This window comes from Caretta caretta, chromosome 6, assembly GCF_965140235.1.
Source record: "Caretta caretta isolate rCarCar2 chromosome 6, rCarCar1.hap1, whole genome shotgun sequence".
NCBI classification, from domain to species: domain Eukaryota; kingdom Metazoa; phylum Chordata; order Testudines; family Cheloniidae; genus Caretta; species Caretta caretta.
The window spans coordinates 116,993,205-117,015,820 of record NC_134211.1 but is presented as its reverse complement, the minus strand read 5'-3'; the positions used below and the strand labels follow the sequence as shown (position 1 = coordinate 117,015,820).

Below are 22,616 nucleotides of genomic sequence, written 5' to 3'. Positions count from 1 at the left end.
GCTGCAAAGTTGAGACTTGGCTCTGGTTTCAGCTCCAAGCTATTACAGAGTATATGGGTGTTCAGAACCAGGTTTTTGCGTTAGGCCCATCTCTAATGTTATACAGTAAACTAAACTCACTTTAAAAGTGTGAGGCTTTTTTAAAAATAAAAATATGTAATAAAGAGAGAGGGTGAAATACTGACCATATTGAAGACAATAACAAAACTCCCAGTGACGTCAACGGTATTTCAGCCATGGTGTTTTAAAATATCCTCCCTACTTCCCACCATTTTTATGTATTAAAGACTTTTATTGCACATTTTCTAAATACACAAGTAACGCAAGTTTAGTTATTTACTAAGAGGACATTTTAAATAGCTGAGATATGTAAAGACACAACCTTTTTAGCACAGTAGACAACCTACAATGAACATAATATTAAATGTGATAATTTTGGGCTTCTTGCTTCAGAGAGACTTGTGTTGTGACTCTGTACTCTAACAGAAGGATCAAAATTATAGTCCTTCCGTATCACTCAGCTAATCACTTTCCTTCCTTGCTCAGAGGAATACCTGGAACACCTTGGTTGAGATTTTGGGCTGTCCCTCTAAGGCAGTATTTCCTAAACGTGGGACGCTGCTTGTCCAGGGAAAGACCCTGGCTGGCCAGGCCGGTTTGTTTACCTGCCGCATCCGCAGGTTTGGCCGATCGCGGCTCCCACTGGCTGCGGTTCGCTGCTGCAGGCCAGTGAGGGCTGCGGGAAGTGGAGTGGGCCGAGGGACATACCGGCCACCGCTTCCCGCAGCCTCCATTGTTCCCTGAACAAGCGGTGTCCCAAGTTTGGGAAACACTGCTCTAAGGATTCTAAGGGCAGCAGGGGTTCAGGCACTCCATCCTCTATACCCCTTCGGGATTAGTCCTTTCTCTCCTCTCAAAGCAAGCTTTTACAGCCCTCTCTGAGGTCTGTAATCTTTCAGCCCTCTGGCTTGCTACTGCATAGCAGCCCCACACTGGGATTTGCCTGGTGCCCAGTCTCTACCAGACCATCCACCAGGCCTAGGTGGCAAGCCTTCTGTCTAGTTTTCTGTAGGTCACATGCTTGTTCATAATCATGTGCCTTGTGACTACAACTTCCAGCTTTAAAGGGCCCAAGCCTGTAACAGGGGCACCAGGACATGGGTATGCACTCAAGTCCAGTGCGCTGCTACAGTTACTTTCCCATCAAATAGTAGGACAGAAGGTCTGTTCTCATTCTGGACTGCAAGACCTTCCCCCCCAACCTCTTTCTCAGTGGCTGGCTGCGTCTATAATATGTCTACACTGCAATGTAAACCCAGGGTTAGTAGAACTCGAGTTATTGGACCTTGAGTTTGTTAACCTAGGGCTTGAGTGTCTATACTCACTGTAACCTCAGGTTAGGAATTGTTGAACCCTGAGGCTCTCATTTGTATACAGCATTATGTGGGCTCGAGTCCAAACACCCATATTGCAGACTTCCTAGCACCCGCCCAGATTTGGCCACTCTAGCTCTTTGTTTGTGGTGCAGTGTGGAAAAACTGGAATGTACCCCAGATTAGACTGTCCAGAGGACAAAGAAAATTAGCCTATGGGATTCTTTTGGCAGACTCCCGGAGCACGAGTCCAGTGGGGCTGCACCTACACAGCAGAGCAACAGGGCTTGAACTCTGGGACCTAGCTTGACTCAGGCTTGGAACCTCCAACCCATGGGGTCCTGGGTCCAAGCCTTGGGTTAGTGCAATTTGTGTGTAAATGGAAGGGGGGTTAGGTTTGAGCTTGAGTTCAAACCATGGGCTTACATTGCAGTGTAGACATACCCCAAGAGAACAATGTCTGGAGAAAAGATAGATCCATTAATGTCAAATTGCCAAACGCTAGAGGTCAGTATTTCATTTCCTTCATTTTTAAATATTGTTTATAAATATGCATTGATATTATATTCGAACACCAAGAAACTGTTTTAGGATTAAATAAAAAGTTAAATGAATGGCAGTATGCTGTTTAAACCAATGGCAATTTCTATTTTTAGGAACAAGCAGTGATAAAATTAAGAATCAGAATCACAAATAATCTCTCTCAGAGCTTGGTGTGAATCAGATTATTGTTACACATCTATTGTTTCATTCTGCATCAGAAACAGTATATGGATGTAATTCAGCTTTGATATCTGTGGATATTAATTTGTTTGTTTGGGTCTCATAAGCCAGAAACTTATTTGTAAACCAGTATTCATATTCCTCATTTAGCAATGTACAGTCTGTATCATGATGTAGTTAGAGTGACAGGTGGAATGTTCAGATCCGTAGTACAGATACTAGGATATAATGACAAAGGATGGATTCTTATTCTCACTGTATTATATAAAATGGATTATTTGGGTCGTGCTGCTGTGTTTCTAAATTGAAAAGAACAGCATGACAACAACAAAAAAATGATTTGATGGATAAACAAGGGTATTGACCAAATGCAGGGCTCATGCTTTCAAATATACATTCTATCTTTTTCACAGATTGAAGCGGTTAAAGAAGAATTTGACAATCGCTCTGAAGATGTAGACAAAATAAATCAGATCTGCAAAAACCTCCACTTCCAGCTCAATAAAATGAGAAGCTTCGAGGAGCCCCCCTTTCAGAATGAGGCTGACATTATTGTGGACAGATGGCTGGATGTATGTAAAAAGTAAATTATCAGAGTGGTCTTATCTGATAAGCATTATATTAATTGATTCTGACTTCTGCATAATATATAGACTAAATTAAATGTAGAATGTCAAAGACTCTTAAGAGATAAAGTCGAGTGTTTATCAAAGCAAAGCTTAGACTATGTCTTCAACCTCAGTGTTTGTGATATATAAGCCTATATATGTCATGGGCACACTCCAACAATGGGCAATTCTGGGGCATACAAAAAGGCAATATTTGCTTTCACTGGTTGGATTTTTAAACTTTTATGGCAACTTATGGTGGTTTAGACTTTGGAAACAGTATGGAAAATGACGGTGCCTGTGCAATTGGTAAGAAATTGAAGTGTTCAAAAGTGTCAGTTTAAGTAGTGCATTGATGCTGAGATAAAATGGTATTTATTGAGAGTAGATAAAATGTGATTAGCAAGTCATGCTGCTCAACCTGTTTTTAAACTGGAGACAAGCCATTGTGTTTGATATGGTATTGCTGAAAGCCATATTTAGTAAGAGATTGAAATATCTTCTCTGTGACCAGTGCACAGTGAAGACACATGAGATTTTTTTTCACCTACTGCCCTTGTTTGTGTGGTTCCATCTCATCTAGTCTTTATCATATTGCCTTTCTGCTAAGAATGTTACTTTGTTTTCTAAAATTTGTTTTTTATTATAAATCTTGTGGTAGATCAATGAAAAAACTGAAAACTATTGTGATAATTTGGGAAGAGCTCTGGCTTTGTGGGACAAACTTCTTAATTTATTCAGCAAGACTGACACATGGGCAAATACACAACTTAGGAGTATAGAAGAACATCAGCTGACTGAAGAGGAGGTGACACAATTGAAGGTAAACTGACTGAGATAATATTAGTCAATTAAATACAACAAACTCATTCCAACATGTTAAGGATTTGTAGGATATAAAGGTATATATTGGTTATAAATATCAGTGATGCACAGAAAATCTTGAAATTTGTAATTTTCTTTGCAATTTTGGAGCAATTTCACTGAATTAATTGTGTACCTCACTAGGATATAGATCCTGGAAACTGAATGGTTCGTTAATGCACTTTGATTTAGTCCTCTTTGAAATGTAGGCATTGCATTTTTCAGATGCAAGTGGGTTTTTTACCCACAAAAGCTTATGCCCAAATAAATCTGTTTGTCTTTAAGGTGCCACCACATTCCTTGTTGATTTTGCATAAAGTATATATCCATTATATTCATATCATAAGCATATTTTCATAAAGAATATGGAGTGAAACGTCACACTATATACTGCTATTTTCATATTTTTATTGTTTATCTTGGAATAGTTTGGAATACCTCAGAGCTGCTCTAAAGTACACCAGCTGGTATCTGTCCCCTAAGAGCCATTTTGTCACACAGAAATTGTTGAAGCACAGTATACCATGGCCACACCCCTGGCATGCCTCCTTTACTAGGGTTGGGGGTGGTTGGTGTAGGAACTATGTGGCGTTCACACCAGATGTGGATTCCCTTATGTGAGGAAAAACCTTCAGCAGGGGAAATAAAATCAGATTCCATCACCCATGCATCGCTTCAGCAGTGCAAAAGAGATCAGGCAAGGAAGGAAAACTGATCCAGCATAGTTACATTAAGTGTAAGATTTCTGTAAGTTCCCAGGAAATCTCGGCCATTTATGCATTTTTTCCTTTGCCATGAAATATCTCTATGTGAATGTTTGTGCAATAAAATTGTTGCCACATATTTAGTATGTAATATTAACCATCATCTTTAATCGCTGCTCCATTGTAGCAATGCAGTTAAGTACAGCTCATTTTAAGTGTATATGTTTCCAAAAAGTTTAACATGACAGGAGCTAGATTATTAAATATTTTACAGCCCATGTAAAAGATGGTTTCCATATAAATTATGTGAAAGAAGTTGCACAACTTTCTTTATGTTGTTGGCATGGAACTGGAAACTCCTCTTTGTGCGAACTGAAGTGAGTGCGTGGATGGAAATGAGTCACTTGCTAAGTAGGTAGAGAAGGAGAATAGAAAGAAATATTTTGCCCTGAGTGAACGAGGCACATGGATTCATGAATGTGACATGTAGAATGTTTCTGATCGCACCTGTTTCACAAGTTTAAGCTCACGCAGGGTATTTTAATTTGGACAATCACATTTTGATAGTCTAATCTAATGCCCAAGACTTCAGTAGGTGTTGGATTGGGCCATTATATATCTGGAAATCTACATAGATGCAGATAGCATTATGAAATATCAACAAATCAACCTAAAGTATTATCCTTAAAATATAATCAGGATTGTAATAATTCTTGATTTAGTCTGTGTCTTCAGAGAGTATTTTAGAGTATGTTTTGACTTGACAATCAAGAATTAAGTACAAAATTAAGACTGTGCTATGGAAAAAATAAAATAATAATTTAGGTTTTTCATTTGCACTAGATTGTTATTTTTAACTCCAAGGCTAGATTTTCTTATTGCTGGTACAAAAAATTCTAAGTTGCTACATTGTATTTCTCATAAATAGGACTGGTCCTGAAATCATTTCACATACAACTCCCATGGAAATCTGAAAGGGAATTGAGCACACAGGCTCAATAAATTAGTAACATCATCATTGTACTCTAGCAGGAAAATGGAAATTAAATTTGACAGAAAATGATGTAGTTACAGATATATTGGTGTCCCGCCCCACCCTTTAGACTTCTTTACAGGTTCAAGAGCAAAACTTAGAGGAATTTGACCGAAAAGTGGCTGAGATAGAACATCTTCTTCATAACAGTGAGCCTCCATTGGAGTTCCAGGTAAGGGGTGACTTATATGGATAACATGATAGCATTGATAATTGTAATCTAGCCGCTAGTGCCCTGTTCATCACAATCATTACTTTTGGTTTGCCTAGACCATGGGCAAGGGAGATATTTCTGTTGCGTATTAGGATCAACATTTAATTTGCCCCTTTTTTCAAATAAATAGTCTGAACCAAACCAGTATTTTTAAATATTAACGGCTCAGTCTGTCCTCTGCTGTTCTGGGATCAAACTGTGGCATTTAGGGCAGGGGAGGGCAAACTACAGCTCGTGGGCCAGATCCGGCCCATCAGGGCTTTCAGTCCAGCCCGCGGGATTGCCAGCCCCATGGTGCAGTGGAGCTAAGGCAGGCTCCCTGCCTGTCCTGGCCCCGCACCACTCCTGGAAGCATCCAGCATCATGTCCCTGCAGCCCCGAGGGAGGGGGGCGGGGACAGAGGGCACTGTGCACTGCCCTTGCTTGCAGGCACCGCCCACTGCAGCTCCCATTGGCTGGGAATGGGGAACTGCGGCCAATGGGAGCTTTGGGGGTGTTACCCACAGGCAAGGGCAGCGCGTGGCGGAGCCACTGCACCACTCCACCCCCAGGAGCCACCGCCGGACACGCTGGCAACTTCTGGGAGTGGTGCGGGGCCAGGGCAGGCAGGGAGCCTGCCTTAGCTCCACTGCGCGCCGCTGCCATCCTGGAGCCGCTCGAGGTAAGCGGCGCCGGGCCAGAGCCCGCACCCCAAACCCCTCCTGCACCCTGCACTCCAATCCCCTTCCCTGAGCGCCCTGATCCCTTGTCTTCAGTCCCCTGCTGCGCCCCAACTCCCTGCCCTGAGCTGCCTCCCACACTCCACACCCCTTTCTGCACCCCAACCCCCTGCTCTGAGCCCCCTCCTGCACCCAGCACCCCTCCTGCACCCCTGCCCTGAGCCCCCGAGCCCCCTGCCACACCCCCTTGCACCCCAACCTCCTTCCTTGAGCTCCCTGCCACACCCCTCTTGGACCCCAACCTCCTTCCCTGAGCCCCCTGCCACACCCCTCCTGCATCCCAGCCTGCTGCCCTGAGCCCCCTCCTGCACCCTGCGCCTCTCCTGCACCCCAACCCCTTGCCCTGAGCCCCTTCCTGCACACCGCACCCCTCCCACACCCACACTCCCTCCCGCACCCCAACCCCCTGCCCCAGCCCTACATTCATGGCCCTGCATACAATTTCCCCACCCAGATGTGGCTCTTTGGCCAAAATGTTTTCCTACCCCTGATTTAGGGTCTGATCCAACTTCCTTTATAGCTAATGGATGGATGCCCATTGATTTCCAGGGGGGTAGGACCTAGGCCCTCAGCCACTGCTCCAAGTAGAGGGCATTGCAGCGCCACTTTGCACCAAGGGGAACTCCAGACAGGCAACAAGATACTTTACAATGTACTTTTAACATGTCTATGGTATTCACTGTTTTCTTTTTCTTGTAGGTTCTGTAGTAAGTGAATATAAATGTTTTTGCATTGGTGCATTAATTCCCTAGGTTAAGGACAAAGCCTTCTCCCCCATATGGGCACATATTTCCAAAAAAGAGCAGAATCAGTGTGGCGAGTTTATGTAGGGGGTTTACAACCCCTGTGCAATTCAGACTGAGCTTCTTGTGTGCCTTAGCACTCAAGGATGGTGTTTTGGGGTGAGGACATGACCATTGTAAGCAACCCTGTGGGGCTATTTCTGCGGGCCTAGAGCAGCTATGAAGGCCATGGAGTGATCCTGTTGCCTTGTGAGCTGGTGGGGACTCGTTCTGCTCCCTTCTGTCTCCGTCCCCTCCTTGCTGCGTCTTTGAAAGCCTGGAGCGGAGCCATGTGGCGCTCTGGTGGCAATGCTTCTATAGCAGAGGTGGGCAAACTACGGCCCGTGGGCCACATCCGGCCCACGGAACCCTCCTGCCCAGCCCCTGAGCTCCTGGCCCCCAGCCCCTCCCCCGCTATTCCCTCTCCCCCGCAGCCTCAGCTCGCCATGCTGCTGGTGTAGTGTATTAAACTGCTCCGCGTAGGAATGTGCTACTGGTAGCAGCTGTGGGGAGCAATTTACTACGCTACCGCCAGCCACCAGTGCTCTGTGCTGCATGGCAAGGGGGCAGGGGGCCGGGGGAGTTGGAGAGAGGGCAGGGAAGTTTGGGGTGGTGGTCCGGAGGCGGGGGTGTGGATGGGGTCGGAGCGGTCAGAGGGTGGGGAACGGGGAGGGGTTGAATGGGGGCAGGGGTCCTGTGGAGGCAGTCAGGAAGGAGGTGGGGTTGGATGGGGCAGTGGGGGGCAGTCAGGGGCAGGAGTTCCGGGGGCAGACAGGGAGCAGGGGGTGGGGGTGGATGGGGCAGGGGTCCTGCGGGGGCCATCAGGTAACAGGTGGGGTTGGATGGGGCAGGAGTCCCGAGGGGGGGAGGGGGGTGTCAGGGAGTGAGAAGCAGGGGGGGGTAGATTGGGGGCGGGGGCACAGCCTGGCAGAGCCTCCACTAACCGGCCCTCCATACAATTTCGAAACCGGATGTGGCCCTCAGGCCAAAAAGTTTGCCTGCCTCTGTTCTACAGGGTGCCTGAGACAGGGCAGAATGTCGGTGAATGGATCAGAGAGGTCTGGCTCCTTGTTGTTCCCAGAAGTGGAGCGGAGACTAGTGTCCATGTTCAGCTGAGAGTATTAATGTAGTCAGAAGGATAAACTTTACTCATTTAAAACAGCAGCAACACTCTCAGTGTAGGATTAGATTTTTTTTTTTTAAATATCAGATTTAAAAAAGGAAAATACAGTAGTTTAGAATGGAGGAAAATGCAATTAATGTAGAAAGGTTAGGTATAAAAAGGAAGAAACTCTCTTGAGCCTCATTTTGTAGGAAACTAGTCCAGTAAAACTTCTTATGCTGCTTGTGCATTTCCAATTTTAAGGTCATCAAGTCATCTGTTGAGAACAAAATGGAGCTAATACGAAAGCACTTACCGAATAAGATGAGACCCAGTGAACTCAATGGCAATTCAGCAGAGCTAAAAGGGGACCTTGACCTAGCCAAGACGCAGATTGGGATGACAGAATCACTTTTAAAAGCTTTATTTCCCTCTGACACTTTAGAGATCTTTACGAAATTAGAGGTACTGTATATCAAATTATGCATCTCCTGTAATTTTGATAACCTTTTATTTCACGGGCAGCTTTTCATATGTGTTTCTGCCATGTATTTTAAAAGGGCTGAAGCTGGTGGAACAATGAAGTAAAGATTTTAGCTTGACTCTCAATGTTTCCCAAAGTTACCCACAAACAATACTTTCTCTGAACATTACTATAGCTAGCTAATCAGTCCTTTTAGCTACCTGAAATAGTAGTTTGTGTTGGGCTTGGTAACCATACACCACCCCAAAAGGTATTAAATTCCCAGTGCATATTTTGGGCTGGGTCACATCAGAATGTTGAGCTATATTGTAGAACTATATTGTTTGCCAGGAGCTGGTGATACAGAGCCAACTATGCTGACTTTGTGCCACGGGGGCATTCCTCTATGCATGGGAATCCCCACTTGGCTATTTAAGCCATCTTTCTACCCCATTTGCACCACTAGAAGGGATAGAGCAGGGCTAAGGATCTGACCTCCTGCATCTAGCCTTGCAGGGTCTAGAGATACCAAATTCCATGTTTTGGAGAGAAGTAAAAATGTATTTGTCAGAAGAACATTTATTTAAAAAACCAACAACCTTGTGACTACTCAGAGGTTTCAAATGTTGGATTAAGTCCCTGTGAGATGGATTAGTGTGCATAATGCAGGTGATACAAAGGTGCATGATAAATGCTATTTATTTATGGCCCTGCAGTTTGTTACATTGTTTTAACCTCCACCTATCTGTTGTGTGTGATGCAGAAGTGTGTCTGTGTGTGTTTAATAACACCTGCTCATCGCTTAGTATTTATCCCGGTTCACTTGTTGCATAAATAATGTTAATATATTTTGACATATTTTGAAATGACCCCTTCTTAAAACAATTTAATTTGTCGCAAAACAGCTTTGTACAGTGTATGCTGAAACCTTCTCCTTAACCTTAGATGCCTTTTAATATATCAATACGTCTCTTTCTTTTTAATTTGTTTGTTTTTTTAATTTAGGAGCTACATCAGAAAATTCTCCAACAAAAACACCATGTGAAATTACTGCAAAAAAAGACAGGTTGTCTGACTCCAGAAGTGGCTGAATTAAAGAAGCAGCTTCAGTGTATCACTGATTTATTTAATACAAAGAAACACATTTTCCAGGATCATTTTATCAGTCTTTTGAACTGTAAGCAAAAATGGGTTTCACTTTTCAAGACTGACATACATATCTGTGTTGAGCACGTGCTTGAATGTTGTAACTTGCAAGTAAAAACTGAGGGCTAGATCCTCAACTGGCATAAGATGGAATAGTTCCATTTGTTGCAGTGTAACCATGTCTCCTTACACCAGCTCAGGATCTGACCCTCAGTCTCCATATTGTTTCTGAGCTCTGGGTTCTGTCCCATAGTCTTTACTTGCACAAAGAAAAGGAGGACTTGTGGCACCTTAGAGACTAACCAATTTATTTGAGCATAAGCTTTCGTGAGCTACAGCTCACTTCATCGGATGCATTCAGTATTTTCCACTGAATGCATCCGATGAAGTGAGCTGTAGCTCACGAAAGCTTATGCTCAGATAAATTGGTTAGTCTCTAAGGTGTCACAAGTCCTCCTTTTCTTTTTGCGAATACGGACTAACACAGCTGCTACTCTGAAACCTTTACTTGCACAAAATTCCTATTGGATTAAATGGAAGTTCTGTTAGAATAAAGGCTGTAGATTGGGCCCTGTGTGGTGAGTCATGGCAGATCTTTGTGTTCCTTAGTGTCTGAGGAACTCCTTCAAGATTCTATCCTTTCAGATCAGCGTTTGAGATCTGGCAATAGGAAAGGTTAGCAGAACTTTGCTGCTGCAATGCATGTGTGAACAGTGCTTAGCTTCTTGATGTGGCCTATTCATAAATGTGTATTTTCAGTTCTAGGTGACATATTCTAGTTGCCAAACACAGGACGATGGGTATCTTTAGTCTACTGGTGTAATCCTACTGGAGTTACGCCCGCAGAGAATTTCACCCAAAGAGAATATCAGCTTGCAGTCACTGGGAATAGTAATTGCTGAGTAGAATTTATTTGTGATAGAAGCCAGTGTAGTAATAGTAAATCAGAATGTTTGTTGATAGATTATCCCAGGCAACGTTTTCAGAAAATGCCACAAACAGGCCTCTGAGCTGGGCCCTCCAGCATGTCATGTTCACTGTCCATACAAGGTTGTGTTCCAAAAGAAAGAAGTAAGGACTTCAGCATTTTCTGTCATGTTGCACATAGTGAGAGGCAGCATCTAGGGACAGCACTGATAAATATAATTATTAATTAGGAGATTAACTGGAATCTTCATGTTGAGTAGAGATTTTCTGTTACTGGATAAGAAAAAAAGAAGTCAGACTCTATCTTTCCACAGATCAGTGTAAGGATTTTAATGATTGGTTCGGCAGCGCTCAGCTATCTTTAAAGGATTGTTTTGACCCATCAGAAACAAAACAGACATTGGAAGAAAAATTGCAGAAGCTCATGGTAAGATATTAGAATATTTTAAAATGTAAGGCTTTGGAAGGAGGGTGCACCCTCCCAAGTTAGCAAGGGACTCTGTACTTTGGAGTAGATTCACCTACTGTAGTTTGTAAATTTAGGCTTTCTTGAGTGTGAAGAATGTTTGTTTTAAAAAACACAAAGCAGTGTGGCAGTTAGTGGAAGGGGTAATAAAATTGTGTTAAGAAGTGTACATTGAGATAAAGTTCTAACCTATAGTTAGGAAAGTTCAGATGCTAGAAGGTACTAACTACATGGACTTCAGTGGAGCCAGTATGTCACCCTTATTATTATTAATTTCTATATTTCTATAGTCACCTAGGAGCCCTAGGCATACACATTCCCATCAGCCTTTCCTCTCTGATTTATTCCTGGCTCCCTCTCTTCCTCTCCTCAGAATCAGCCACACACATCCTCGATAATGTCATCTTCCACATTGATGACCGATCTGACTCCTTAGCCACATGTTTCCTTACCTTCATGTCTTCCTTCAACCTGCAGCCTTGGTTCAACTCTCCCTCCCACCAAAAGGGCTGTTCACTTGACTAGATCTTCACCACACACTGGTCTCTCTCTGATCTCTCTGTTGCTGCGTTCCCGCTCTCTGACCATCACCTGGTCTCCTTAAGCATTGCCCATCACACACTTATTCTTTGTTACTTAGCCTCTCCATGATTTCCAGTCCATCAGTGTTAATATTCTTATTTGTCCTCAACCTTTTCATTCCTGCCTTCTCTTCCCTTTCTTCTGTCTGACTGATATAATGGAAATTGCAGGCTAGAGCAGACAGTCATAGTTTATCAACAGTTGAAGGCTTGATAGAAGAAGTGAGTCTTAATGAGAGATTTGAATATGAAAGTTGTGAATGCTTGGTTCATGCTTCTGCTTTGTGTACTTTATCACAGAAGAAAATCTTTGTCCTCTCTTCTTCTTCTTCACTTTCCCCTTATATTTCAAGGGAGTTTTTAGTTTTGCACTTAGGTGAGGTGGGTTTTAAATGAATAGCACACTGTAAATATACCTTGCAAAAGATACTAATGATTTTTTAAAAAAAGCCTATGGTGATAACACAAACAGAAGTTTATATAGAATATAAATATGTGTTATATAGCAGCAAACTTGCTAAATGCATCTCTAATTTGTCATGTTTGTGCTTTTATTAAGAATTTCCTAACTTTTGAAGGCAAAGAGAGTGACATCCAAGAGGTAAAATCTCTCTTGAGTAAGGTGAAGACTTATTTGCCTGAAGTAAGTGTTAACCAGCTTAGTAGCTGGGTGAGAGATCAAGAAGCAGAATTACAAAGCGTAACCTCCAAATGTCAAAAACAAGAAAAGAAACTTCGTGCTTCTCTGCAGCAACTCATTAGGTAAGGAGCTAAAATTAATTCCCAGCTGCTTACTTAGAGATGATATAAAGTGATATCATTCTTAAATAACCATAATGAAGAATAAATAACTCTGATTTTCATTATAAATTGTGTGTTACTGAGGAATCTGCTGATGTTTTCTTCTGTTTTGTTTCACTTCTCCTTCAGTTTTCTTAACAATAAAGAGATTATGAGGACCCCGATTCAGCAATGTATTTGAGCATGTGCTTAAAACTTGTCAGTGGTTCAGATGTAATCAGTGGGACTACTCACATGCTTAGTTATGTGCTGAATCACGGCCAAGATAATTTCATATCTGTTACAGTGAAATGTTACTGTCAATATTTTTTAGTAATTACAGATATAATACTTCTTACTTACCAAGGTATACATTTTTGTCTATGTTTTTCTTTAGACTTCAAGAAGACAGCAGTGGCTTGAAGGAATGGCTCACCATTCAGGAAGAAAAATTGCCAGAGACCAAAAATGAGAAGATAAAATTAGAAAACTTTTACCAAATGCTAATAAAGCAAAGGTAGCCTTGTCTTGGGGAGTGGGGATAGTTTGTATCTTTCTTGACTCCTCTTTGTTGTAGCAAATACACTGTGATTCATTTGTTGTATTTTTTAGAGAATCATTTCACTCCCTGTCTCAGCTGGCAAATTCTTTGAGGGAGTCTGGGTTTACAAGAGATGAAACAGTGTCCAAATTCAGTCATCTCATTAGTCGGTATCAGGAACTACAGACACACGTAAGTGAAGCGCTAGGAATTACTCAGACACAGTCCATGGAAGGGCAGAATTTTGAAGCGCTTGTACAGAACATGTCTTCTTGGATAAAAAGACTTAAAGAATCAGTTATTGGCTTGAGTTCACGGGAAGGCAAGTTGCCACTGGAAGAAAGGATACATCAAATAAAGGTACTGCAGCACATTTACTACTGATTTTGCCAGCTGAGGGTAATATACGGGAAATGTATGGTGTGTAATAATCTCATTAGACCCACCATATGTCATTGATGATTACAGTGTACAAATAAGCATGTTGTTGTGTGGTTAATTAAACGCAGTTGGGCAGCACAGAACTCTCAGCCTAGGGGGAAGGGAGGGATACAGTGGCTTTGTTTCTCCCAATCCTGACTGTTCCAGAAGCTGGAAAGATCCCCAGCATAAATTAGACAGTCCAGAGGGCCTGTGTAAAGTATAGCCTCCCTTGTAGGCTGCAGTGCTGCCTGGAATACTGGCAGTGCTGTGTTCTGTTGGCTCACCTCTGACACACCCCACCTATCCAACCCCTACCCCCATGCTGAGGTTTGTGAGAGGGGCCTCACAGGGTAAGCCTTACCCTTGTCTTCTGCAGTGCCCAGGGTGGGAGACTCCTCCCCCAGCTAGAAATGGGTCTTTATGGTGCTTTGGCCTTTATACACAGCTTAATCATAGAATCATAGAATATAAGGGTTGGAAGGGACCCCAGAAGGTCATCTAGTCCAACCCCCTGCTCGAAGCAGGACCAAATCCCAGTTAAATCATCCCAGCCAGGGCTTTGTCAAGCCTGACCTTAAAAACCTCTAAGGAAGGAGATTCTACCACCTCCCTAGGTAACGCATTCCAGTGTTTCACCACCCTCTTAGTGAAAAAGTTTTTCCTAATATCCAATCTAAACCTCCCCCACTGCAACTTGAAGGGGCTGCAATGGGTGTTGGGCTCTGACTCATCGTATTTGAAGCAAATTTTTGCTTTATTTTATCAGAATGATATTGGTGTTTTGTTCTCCTATAGCAGTGGTTCTCAATCTTTCCAGACTACTGTACCCCTTTCAGGAGTATGATTTGTCCTGTGGACTCCCAAGATACACCTCACTTAAAAACTACTTGCTTACAAAATCAGACATAAAAATACAAAAGTGTCATGACACACTATTACTGAAAAATTGCTTACGTTCTCATTTTTACCATACAATTATAAAATAAATCAATTGGAATGTAAATATCATGCTTACATTTCAGTGTACAGTATATAGAACAGCATCAACAAGTCATTGAAGTATGAAATTTTAATCTGTACTGACGTCACTTATGCTTTTTATGTAGCGTGTTGAAAGACTACACGAATATCTAGCTGAGTTGATGTACCCCCTGGATGACTTCTGTGTACCCCAAGGGATATGCGTACCCCTGGTTAAAAAACACTGGTCTATAGAAGTATGAGGGAATGTGTGTGTTAAAAAATCTTAGGTACATTTTGGAATGCTAACATTTAAACTGGATTATCCATCCAATTATTAATATCAATTATGAAGGACATAGAAGTGATAATTGTTTTTGTTCAACAGCAGTAGACAAAGAATAAAACATTTTGTAGGTGATACCCTTTGTTAGAATAATTACAAGTAAATGAATAAAGTATGTTACATGTTCTGCTTCTGCTCTTTTGTTTTATGCAGGAAATAGTTTTTCTCAAAGATAAGGGAGATGTTAAAATGCAAAACATCATAGCTCTGGGCGAAACCTTAACAAGTACAGAAGGAGTGAAGGATCCTGCCGTTCAGCAGACCATTTCTGATCTCCAGAATCAATGGGAGTGCACTATTCATTTAGTCACCGAATATCTAAGGTACCATGGAGCTTACAAAGAGACCGGCACTGTAGCTTTACATACTATGGCTATCAATTCCTCTTCCTGCTTTGTATATAGTATAGTATATAGCTTCTATGCTTTTTGTTTTGGCAGGACAAGAAAATGACAAGTAGAAAAATATTTGAATTTCTGCAGTATTCATGATAGGACATATAGTGGCTTTAAGCTACTGGCCATGAGTATGGGCTATGAGGAGGAAGAGCAGAAACCCCTAGTAGAAAGGTTTTGGCCAGCTCAGCCAGAATTCCTCTGGGAGCCCAGGATGGAGTTGGCAATGCAGAGAGGAGTAGTTCATCCAACCCCAGCTTTGGAATAGCTATTGGCAGCACTAGCCTAGTGCCTTCTTTGTTCCCACTGAGATGGTAGCTCGTCCATGTACCCTTTGCAACCCATCCAGGGCCAGTCATGATCTGGCCTTACACACATTTACACTGTGTCAGAATCAATCTTAAGATTTAAAGAAACCTGTATGTCACTAACAGCACAGAGTTTTTAAAAGACCATGTAGCGATGTGACTGCTTAGTGAGGGCCTCTTCATGGCCATGAGTGCCTCTGCAGTGCAAGGCTAATAATTTCTCCCTCAAATAGCTCCTTAGACAGACTCCACACGTTTTTCTGAGGTCAGAAATACCTCAGCTTGGAGACTGGGTTTATTCACAGAAAATAACTCAATTAGTTATAATTAATATCCCCCAACCAATCATTTCTCTTCCTACTCCCAGGCTTCCTTGCCTGGAGAGCTTTTGCACTCTTTCCTTGCTTGCCCAGGGTCTCCTGCCTTAGCAGGCTACTCGCAGTCCTTTCTGCCTGACATCTTTGGCCTGGTCTACATGGTGGGTGGGGGGATCTAAGTTACGCAGCTTCAGCTCCATGAATAACGGAGCTGAAGTTGACGTACTTACGCCTACTTACCATGGTGTCTTCACTGCGGTGAGTCGACTGGTGCCGCTCCCCTGTCGACTCTGCCTGCACCTCTCGCGGCGGTGGAGTACAGGAGTCAACGGGAGAACGCTTGGGGGTTGATTTATTGTGTGTAGACAATAAATCGACCCCCGCTGGATCGATCGCTGCCCGCCGATCCAGTGGGTAGTGTAGACATACCCTTAGTCTCAAATCCCAGGCCTTGCTCAAGCCAGCGAACCCCTAGCAGCCGCTGTACTCTCTGAGCAGCTCCCCTTCACTACAGCCACCTGCTGCCCTTTATAGGGAATTACCTGATTCCACTAAGGTGGGGCTCATCCTGGAATCAGAATTGGCTTAGTCCCAGGCTCTTTGGCCCATGGGGCAAGTCACCCTGTTAGAAACCAGTTTGTTCTAACTCTGCGAGAGATTCTTCTTGTTCATATTAAATGAGTTGAAACGTGCAGTATTTGTCCATGCTGGAAGACAGAAGGCCATGGATGTGGTTTAATTAGGCTGCATCCTTATTCACTTATAATATCTGGAGTACCAGGCAACAAGTTGTAGAGTGCATGTCCCTGCTGATTCAGACGTAGGAGCCCCAACCCTCCCACCCACCTCCCTTAAAGGAGGTCAGGAAAAGGAAGGGGTGTTACCTCCCCCCGATGAGATGGAGGAGCCCCCAACCCCTCCTTACTCAACTCCTATAAGGGACGCTTCCAGCCCAATCCTGGTAGAGGCATCTCCGTGGCTCTATGGGGTGTAAATACCCCTTCCACTCTTCCAGTGAGCAGGAAGGGCAATGCAGTGGTCTTGACCTCACCCCAAGTGCATTGTGCCCTTCCCTGTAAGCTTTCCTCTTTCTCTCCCCCCTGTTGCAAAGGGTCCTTAAAGGGGCAATGCCCTTCCACCTAGCCGGACACAGACCCACTCACTTAAAGGTTGCAGTGGGCACATTTCAAGAACAATTCTTTTCTGGGTTCTAGCCACTGTTTTACATTAAATTAATACTGTTACTCTGGATTTAACTACATCTGTTTATTTTGATCTGTTCATAATAGGTCATATTTTCAATTATTGGCACATAAGTTCCTTCTCCAAAATGTATTTACTTATCCACTGACTGTATGAACGTATGAGAAAATTTGAGTGTGCTGCTGGTCTTTCGTATGAGTAATTACAGTTGCCTGTTTTTCACAGTACTGTATTTAAATCATTTTCATGATCATGAAAACGTAATGTGTGTGTTTTCTACAGAATATTACATTTTTCAAGAACCCTCCAACAAAAGGTTCATAAAGACAGTAGGTTTAACTTAGTTAAAAATAACACTTGTATTGGAACGAGAAGCAAAAATATACAGCGTGATCTGCAGGTCTCAGATTCTAACAACTATGTTTTCATAGACTGAGATTTAAAAGGAGCCTAAGGGATTTAGGCACTCAAGCACCATTGAAATGCAATGAAATTTGGATGCTATACTCCCTTCTGCCCCTTTGAAAATTCCTGCCTTACTACTTATGGGTAATTTACAACTCAAAGAATAAACCCATGATTATAATTGGATCTAATGATTTAATGACTGCAGTTTAATATTTCTAAACAAATAATACAAAATTCTTGAATTCTATTAATATATTTTTTCCCCTTCTTCAAGTCACCAAGAACAGATTCAGCTTCAAAACAAACGATACATGCAGAGGAAAGAAGATTTGAGATTAGTGCTAACTGAACTGAAGAAGCAGCAGCAGGAATTAGATTTTGATGTTCAGGCTGGTTTGCAGGAGAAACAAACTCAGTTAACAAATTATATAAAACTCCTGCAGAAAGCAGAAGGTTTAATGTTCCTATTGAATGAATTAAAAAGCCAAGGAGATTACCTACAGGATTGCATTGAGGATTCCTGCTTCATGGAAGAATCACGGATAGAACTAAAATATCTGCATGAAAGTCTGCTCAGCCAGTTGCAGGTTGGAATCATGCCATATTTCCTTATCATATTATTAGTTCTAGTATACCTAATTATTTATAGTTCTCATTATTTGCTTGTTATCTCATTAAGCTATCAGATCAGAATGTTATGGTAAAAGGTGAGGACACACTGAAGTGAACGTCTTTACTAGTTTCTGGTAGTTAAATAATTAAAGCCAAATCTTCTCCACTGGGAAAAACCGAAATAGTTGTTAGTGGTGAGTTCCTCTGCAAATTGGTAGGTACAGAATCCTTCCCCAGGCCACAGAGTGGAAGTGGGAGTCACTTAAGGTTTTGATCCTCTACTGCCTTGCGCTTTGCCCAGGAGTAAACGATTATACAAAGTGGGGGCAGGTGAGTGTAAAATAATGACAAACAACAAATCAGAACATATGGTTACAAAGTGCAAAGAAGAGGAGAAAGAGGCTTTTTACTAATCTGTTCCTACAGAGCTACTGTAGCCTTCACGACTGTTGTGTCCTCTTCCCTCAGGCAGGAGGATGAGGGTTAACTGTTGGTTCCACGTAGGTGTTGATCTGCTGGCTTTGCCCCTGCACCTACCCTGGTGTTCTCCCTCCAAACATCCTTCATGTTTGGACAGAAGGTGGATCCTCTGAGGAGCACAGCTGTGCAATTTGGTCTCCCTGGCCATGTTGCCGACATCCTGTTTATTGTTTTTTTATGGTGTTGCCCACAATGGGCTAGATACTTTCCAGACATTCAGGAAGGAACAACCCCTGACCAGAGGAGCTTACATTTGTAAGAGGAGCTTACAAAGATAGACAAGTGATTATGGGAAGGAGAATAACAAATAGGGATTTTTGTACAACTACGTTTAAGACTGTGGTTTTTTACAGCGCAGTGATGGGAGGGATACAACTGTCCAAGCGATGGATCTGCCTGTTTGTTTGATCATGGTGAAGTACAGTTGCCATTAGTTTTAGATGCAAATAACTGGCAACCTTTTTAGTTTCTAAACACTTTAATTCCCTAGCAGAGCTATTTAAACCCTTCTGTAAGCATCCATCCATATGTGCTGTATTTTGTATGAGGTAACACTGCACTAAAAGTAGAAACTGATTGGCTTCTAGAGCTCTGCACAGGCACTGGAAGGTCATGGTCAAGAACACCAAGTGTTCCAGGATACATTGGTAGCCTTGAATAGCATGCTGAAGAGACTATCTGTGAAGCTTTGTCATTGTACTGATACTTCAGTGGAAAAGCCAGCAGCTGAGAAACACCAGTTGAAATTGCAGGTATGATGCAGTTTTTAGATACTATTGTTAATGGATCCCTGCCACAGGATCATAGAGCTTCAAGACAGTACTGCGTTTATAAAGGGGGAGAGTTAATTATATTAATCCAGTTGACTAAACCACACCGCCCCCTCCAAAATGTAAAGTGTGTGTGATGTACCTTTTCTGAAGTAACTGCATTCCTGACCCTGCTCCCAGTGGAGTCAAGGGACTTTTGCTGTTGGCTTCACTGGAAGCAGACTCGGGCCTTAGATCATTTAAACTCAACTTCTGGTCAGTGGGGCACAAGGAAGAGAGTGATTCTCAAACATATGGCTTTTGTGTCTAAATTAGCCAATGTTCTGAATGCAGACTGTCTGGATAGAATAATTTGTTAGTCTCTAAGGTGCCACAAGTACTCCTTTTCTTTTTGTGAATACAGACTAACACGGTTGTACTCTGAAACCTGTCTGGATAGAGTAGCACAGGTTGAGACAGACCAGACAATTGCACGAGCCAGTTTGAGTATTAAATCTTTATTAAAAACCTGGTATTTTTGATTCTGTGAAAATACTCTTCAAAGGAATATCTTTGTTGTCACTGAGTGTAGAAAGATATTGAAGGATGACATACCAGCTCAGACCATTGGTTTGTCAAGTCAGGCACCCTGACTCCAATACTGGGGAATTCCTGTTGCTTCAGAAGAAAGTTAACTCCCTCATTGTCCCTCCAACAGGTTATGAAATGCAGTACATAATAGAGGTGTGGGGAGGAAGGAGACTTCCTTCTTAAACCCTTGCCAAGTTCAGCATATGCCCTGAGGCATAAAATGTGATTGTTCCATTAATTTATATTGTTGTAAGTGTTGTTCCTGATCACAAAAGCATCCAGCTGCCTTTAAAAATACAGTTGAAGTATTTGACATTCTGCAGCCGTCAAGTAGGCAGGCTTACATGAATATTTCATGAATCTTGCAGCTTACGTTGCCCTTCATGACAAAAGTTAATGATTTTAGTAATTCACTGTATACTGCTATTATTATTATTATTAATAATTATTATTACAAATGTCATCTTAACATTGTGTAAATTGAATCAAGACACTTTTCAATAAAAATGTTTTCCTCTCATTTACAGGAACAAGCACCTCTTAGTCAATGTGAAGACACATTAAAGAAGATTTTGGCTTTAGCAGAATCTGTTGAACAAAACACCTCTTCACCGGGACAGAAGATTACTAGGGATGAAATGGAAACACTTCAGTGTAAACACAGGAATTTGAAGGACAAACTTAAAAATGTCAAGCAAGAGGGTGAGAATATTCTCAGTGACGCCCTTGAGTCAAAACATGCATTTGCTGAGGATATAAAGACGCAGAATAAGGCAGATACAATGATAAAGAGAGAGAAGCAGGTCTTTTCTGATATTCCCACTGCTGTTGAAGAGAACAGCAGAACAGAAGAGCTGGAAGAATGCTGGAAACTAAATAATGTAAGTATGTGTGTTTATGACAACCAGAATGAGAAATTTTGGGCGAAAAGGCATCAGTCTCTCAAAAGCATATAATTAATTGCACCTTTTCAGTTTCCTAATAAAACTTTCCATAAATTGCACAATTATAAACTAAAGAATGTAAAAGAATTCTCCAAACCTGTTCAGCACATTACAATAGTGTGATACTCACTCTGTTTAAAACATCAATCGTCAATTCATGCTTCAGTTTCTGTCTTTTATATAATCAGATTGAATATTATGGGTCAGGAGTTTCAAGGAGAGTGAGAAGAGGAGGTTGTAAAAGAGAAAACATGCTGTGACCATTCTCTGAAAGAAAGAAAAGGAGTACTTGTGGAACCTTAGAGACTAACAAATTTATTAGAGCATAAGCTTTCGTGAGCTACAGCTCACTTCATCGGATGCTCACGAAAGCTTATGCTCTAATAAATTTGTTAGTCTCTAAGGTGCCACAAGTACTCCTTTTCTTTTTGCGAATACAGATTAACACGGCTGCTACTCTGAAACCATTCTCTGACAGTAAATCCTAAACAGCTTCTTTTGTAGTAGTTTTATAACAAAATTAGAGATGGCTTTTAAAGCCAACAGGTGTCTACTTCGTTTTTGCCAACCTCACAGTACAAGGATTTTTTTTTACCTCTTTCTGTAGATTATAATTATGTTTCACAGTTTAATATTTTTCATTTTAAATGTTGTTTTTTTACTGGTTCTCTTAGGGTCAAGGTTTAAATGGAAATGTAGCAGAGAAAGAGCAACAAAATAATCTGTATTCTGAAGAAAGCAGATTATTGGCAGACAGTCCTCTAAAAGATTCACATCAAAGCAAGAACACGCAAGAGCAAACAGCTCAGGTAACAGAGAAATAAGTTCTAATTAAAGGTAAAGTGTGTGTGCATAGCTTTACATGTCATGATGTCAAGAATAAAGAAAGAAACGGTAATGTTTGTGGCTCACAGTGGGACATGCACTATTGTTTGGGTAAATAAAGGTTACCTGTCCGTGGCCAGAGTTCTTTGATGTGACTTCTGCTTGTTCACCCTCATGCAATGTGGCAGTGGTGCAGGTTGGCTCAAGGCACAGGTGCCTTGATACTACAGGTGGAATGTGAAGAGACCATTCAAAGAACCACCGTTAAACCTGTCTCCCAGCCCATGGGTAAAACTGAGGCAGAAAAAAGACCACCAAAATGTTGTGGAAACCAGAAATACAGATGCCTGTAGGAGAAGGAAGAAGGGACATGACCAGGGCTGTAGGATTGTCAGGTACCTTTAAGGAAAAGTTATGGTACAGATACTAGAAGTTGCTGGAATAATGGCATCAACTTCTTTGTTAGAAATTAAGGTCCTGATCCGACAAGCAGATCTGCACAGGTGGACACTCATGCCTGTGCTGAGCTTCTATGGGATCTGCTTGCAGAATCAAGGTCTGAGTTACTTTTCTAGAACCAGGCTTCTAGATTGTTTAAAATGCTTTCAGGGCACAACTTGATGTACTGAATTGGTAGCTAGTGCCTCTTTCATTATTACATCGTCCTACATATAGATTTAGGCCTTTTTCGTTGATTTTCCACAAACGCTGGCTGACAGTCCCAGTGGTCAAAGCAGGAGTTAGGCTCAGGAGCCAGCGCCCAAGGTCAGAACTCTAGTCAGAGTCTGAATGCCAAAGTCAAGGGTCGGGACAGAGTCAGAGCCAGGAAGCAGAGCTGAAGGTCAGAACCGGATTAACTGGAGTCAAGGAGGGTAGGAGCAGGGCTGGGAGAGGACTGGGTTCAGGGCAGGGTCTAGGCTACAGCAAGGCAGGAGCAGGGCTTGCAGTGAGGCAAGTACACAGAGGTAGAAAACCAGAGGCATGTGCACTGAACAGCTGCTGATCCTCTGCAGCTGTTGGATTTAAGCG

At 42.2% G+C, this 22,616-nt stretch overlaps 1 protein-coding gene across 10 annotated transcripts in view; it reads left to right on the top strand.

The window, feature by feature from the left end:
- SYNE2 (spectrin repeat containing nuclear envelope protein 2) overlaps window positions 1–22,616 on the top strand; it is a 261,703-nt gene that overhangs the window by 65,442 nt on the left and 173,645 nt on the right. For all 10 annotated transcript variants that reach the window (XM_075129940.1, XM_075129946.1, XM_075129941.1 and 7 more), the window contains exons 32-45: window positions 2,510–2,668; window positions 3,366–3,527; window positions 5,376–5,477; window positions 8,387–8,587; window positions 9,591–9,762; window positions 10,973–11,085; window positions 12,265–12,467; window positions 12,883–13,002; window positions 13,098–13,386; window positions 14,909–15,078; window positions 17,661–17,973; window positions 19,066–19,230; window positions 20,346–20,699; window positions 21,437–21,571. In XM_075129940.1, the coding sequence (XP_074986041.1) occupies window positions 2,510–2,668; window positions 3,366–3,527; window positions 5,376–5,477; window positions 8,387–8,587; window positions 9,591–9,762; window positions 10,973–11,085; window positions 12,265–12,467; window positions 12,883–13,002; window positions 13,098–13,386; window positions 14,909–15,078; window positions 17,661–17,973; window positions 19,066–19,230; window positions 20,346–20,699; window positions 21,437–21,571 (2,658 nt within the window). The remainder of the gene's footprint in view (window positions 1–2,509; window positions 2,669–3,365; window positions 3,528–5,375; window positions 5,478–8,386; window positions 8,588–9,590; window positions 9,763–10,972; window positions 11,086–12,264; window positions 12,468–12,882; window positions 13,003–13,097; window positions 13,387–14,908; window positions 15,079–17,660; window positions 17,974–19,065; window positions 19,231–20,345; window positions 20,700–21,436; window positions 21,572–22,616) is intronic.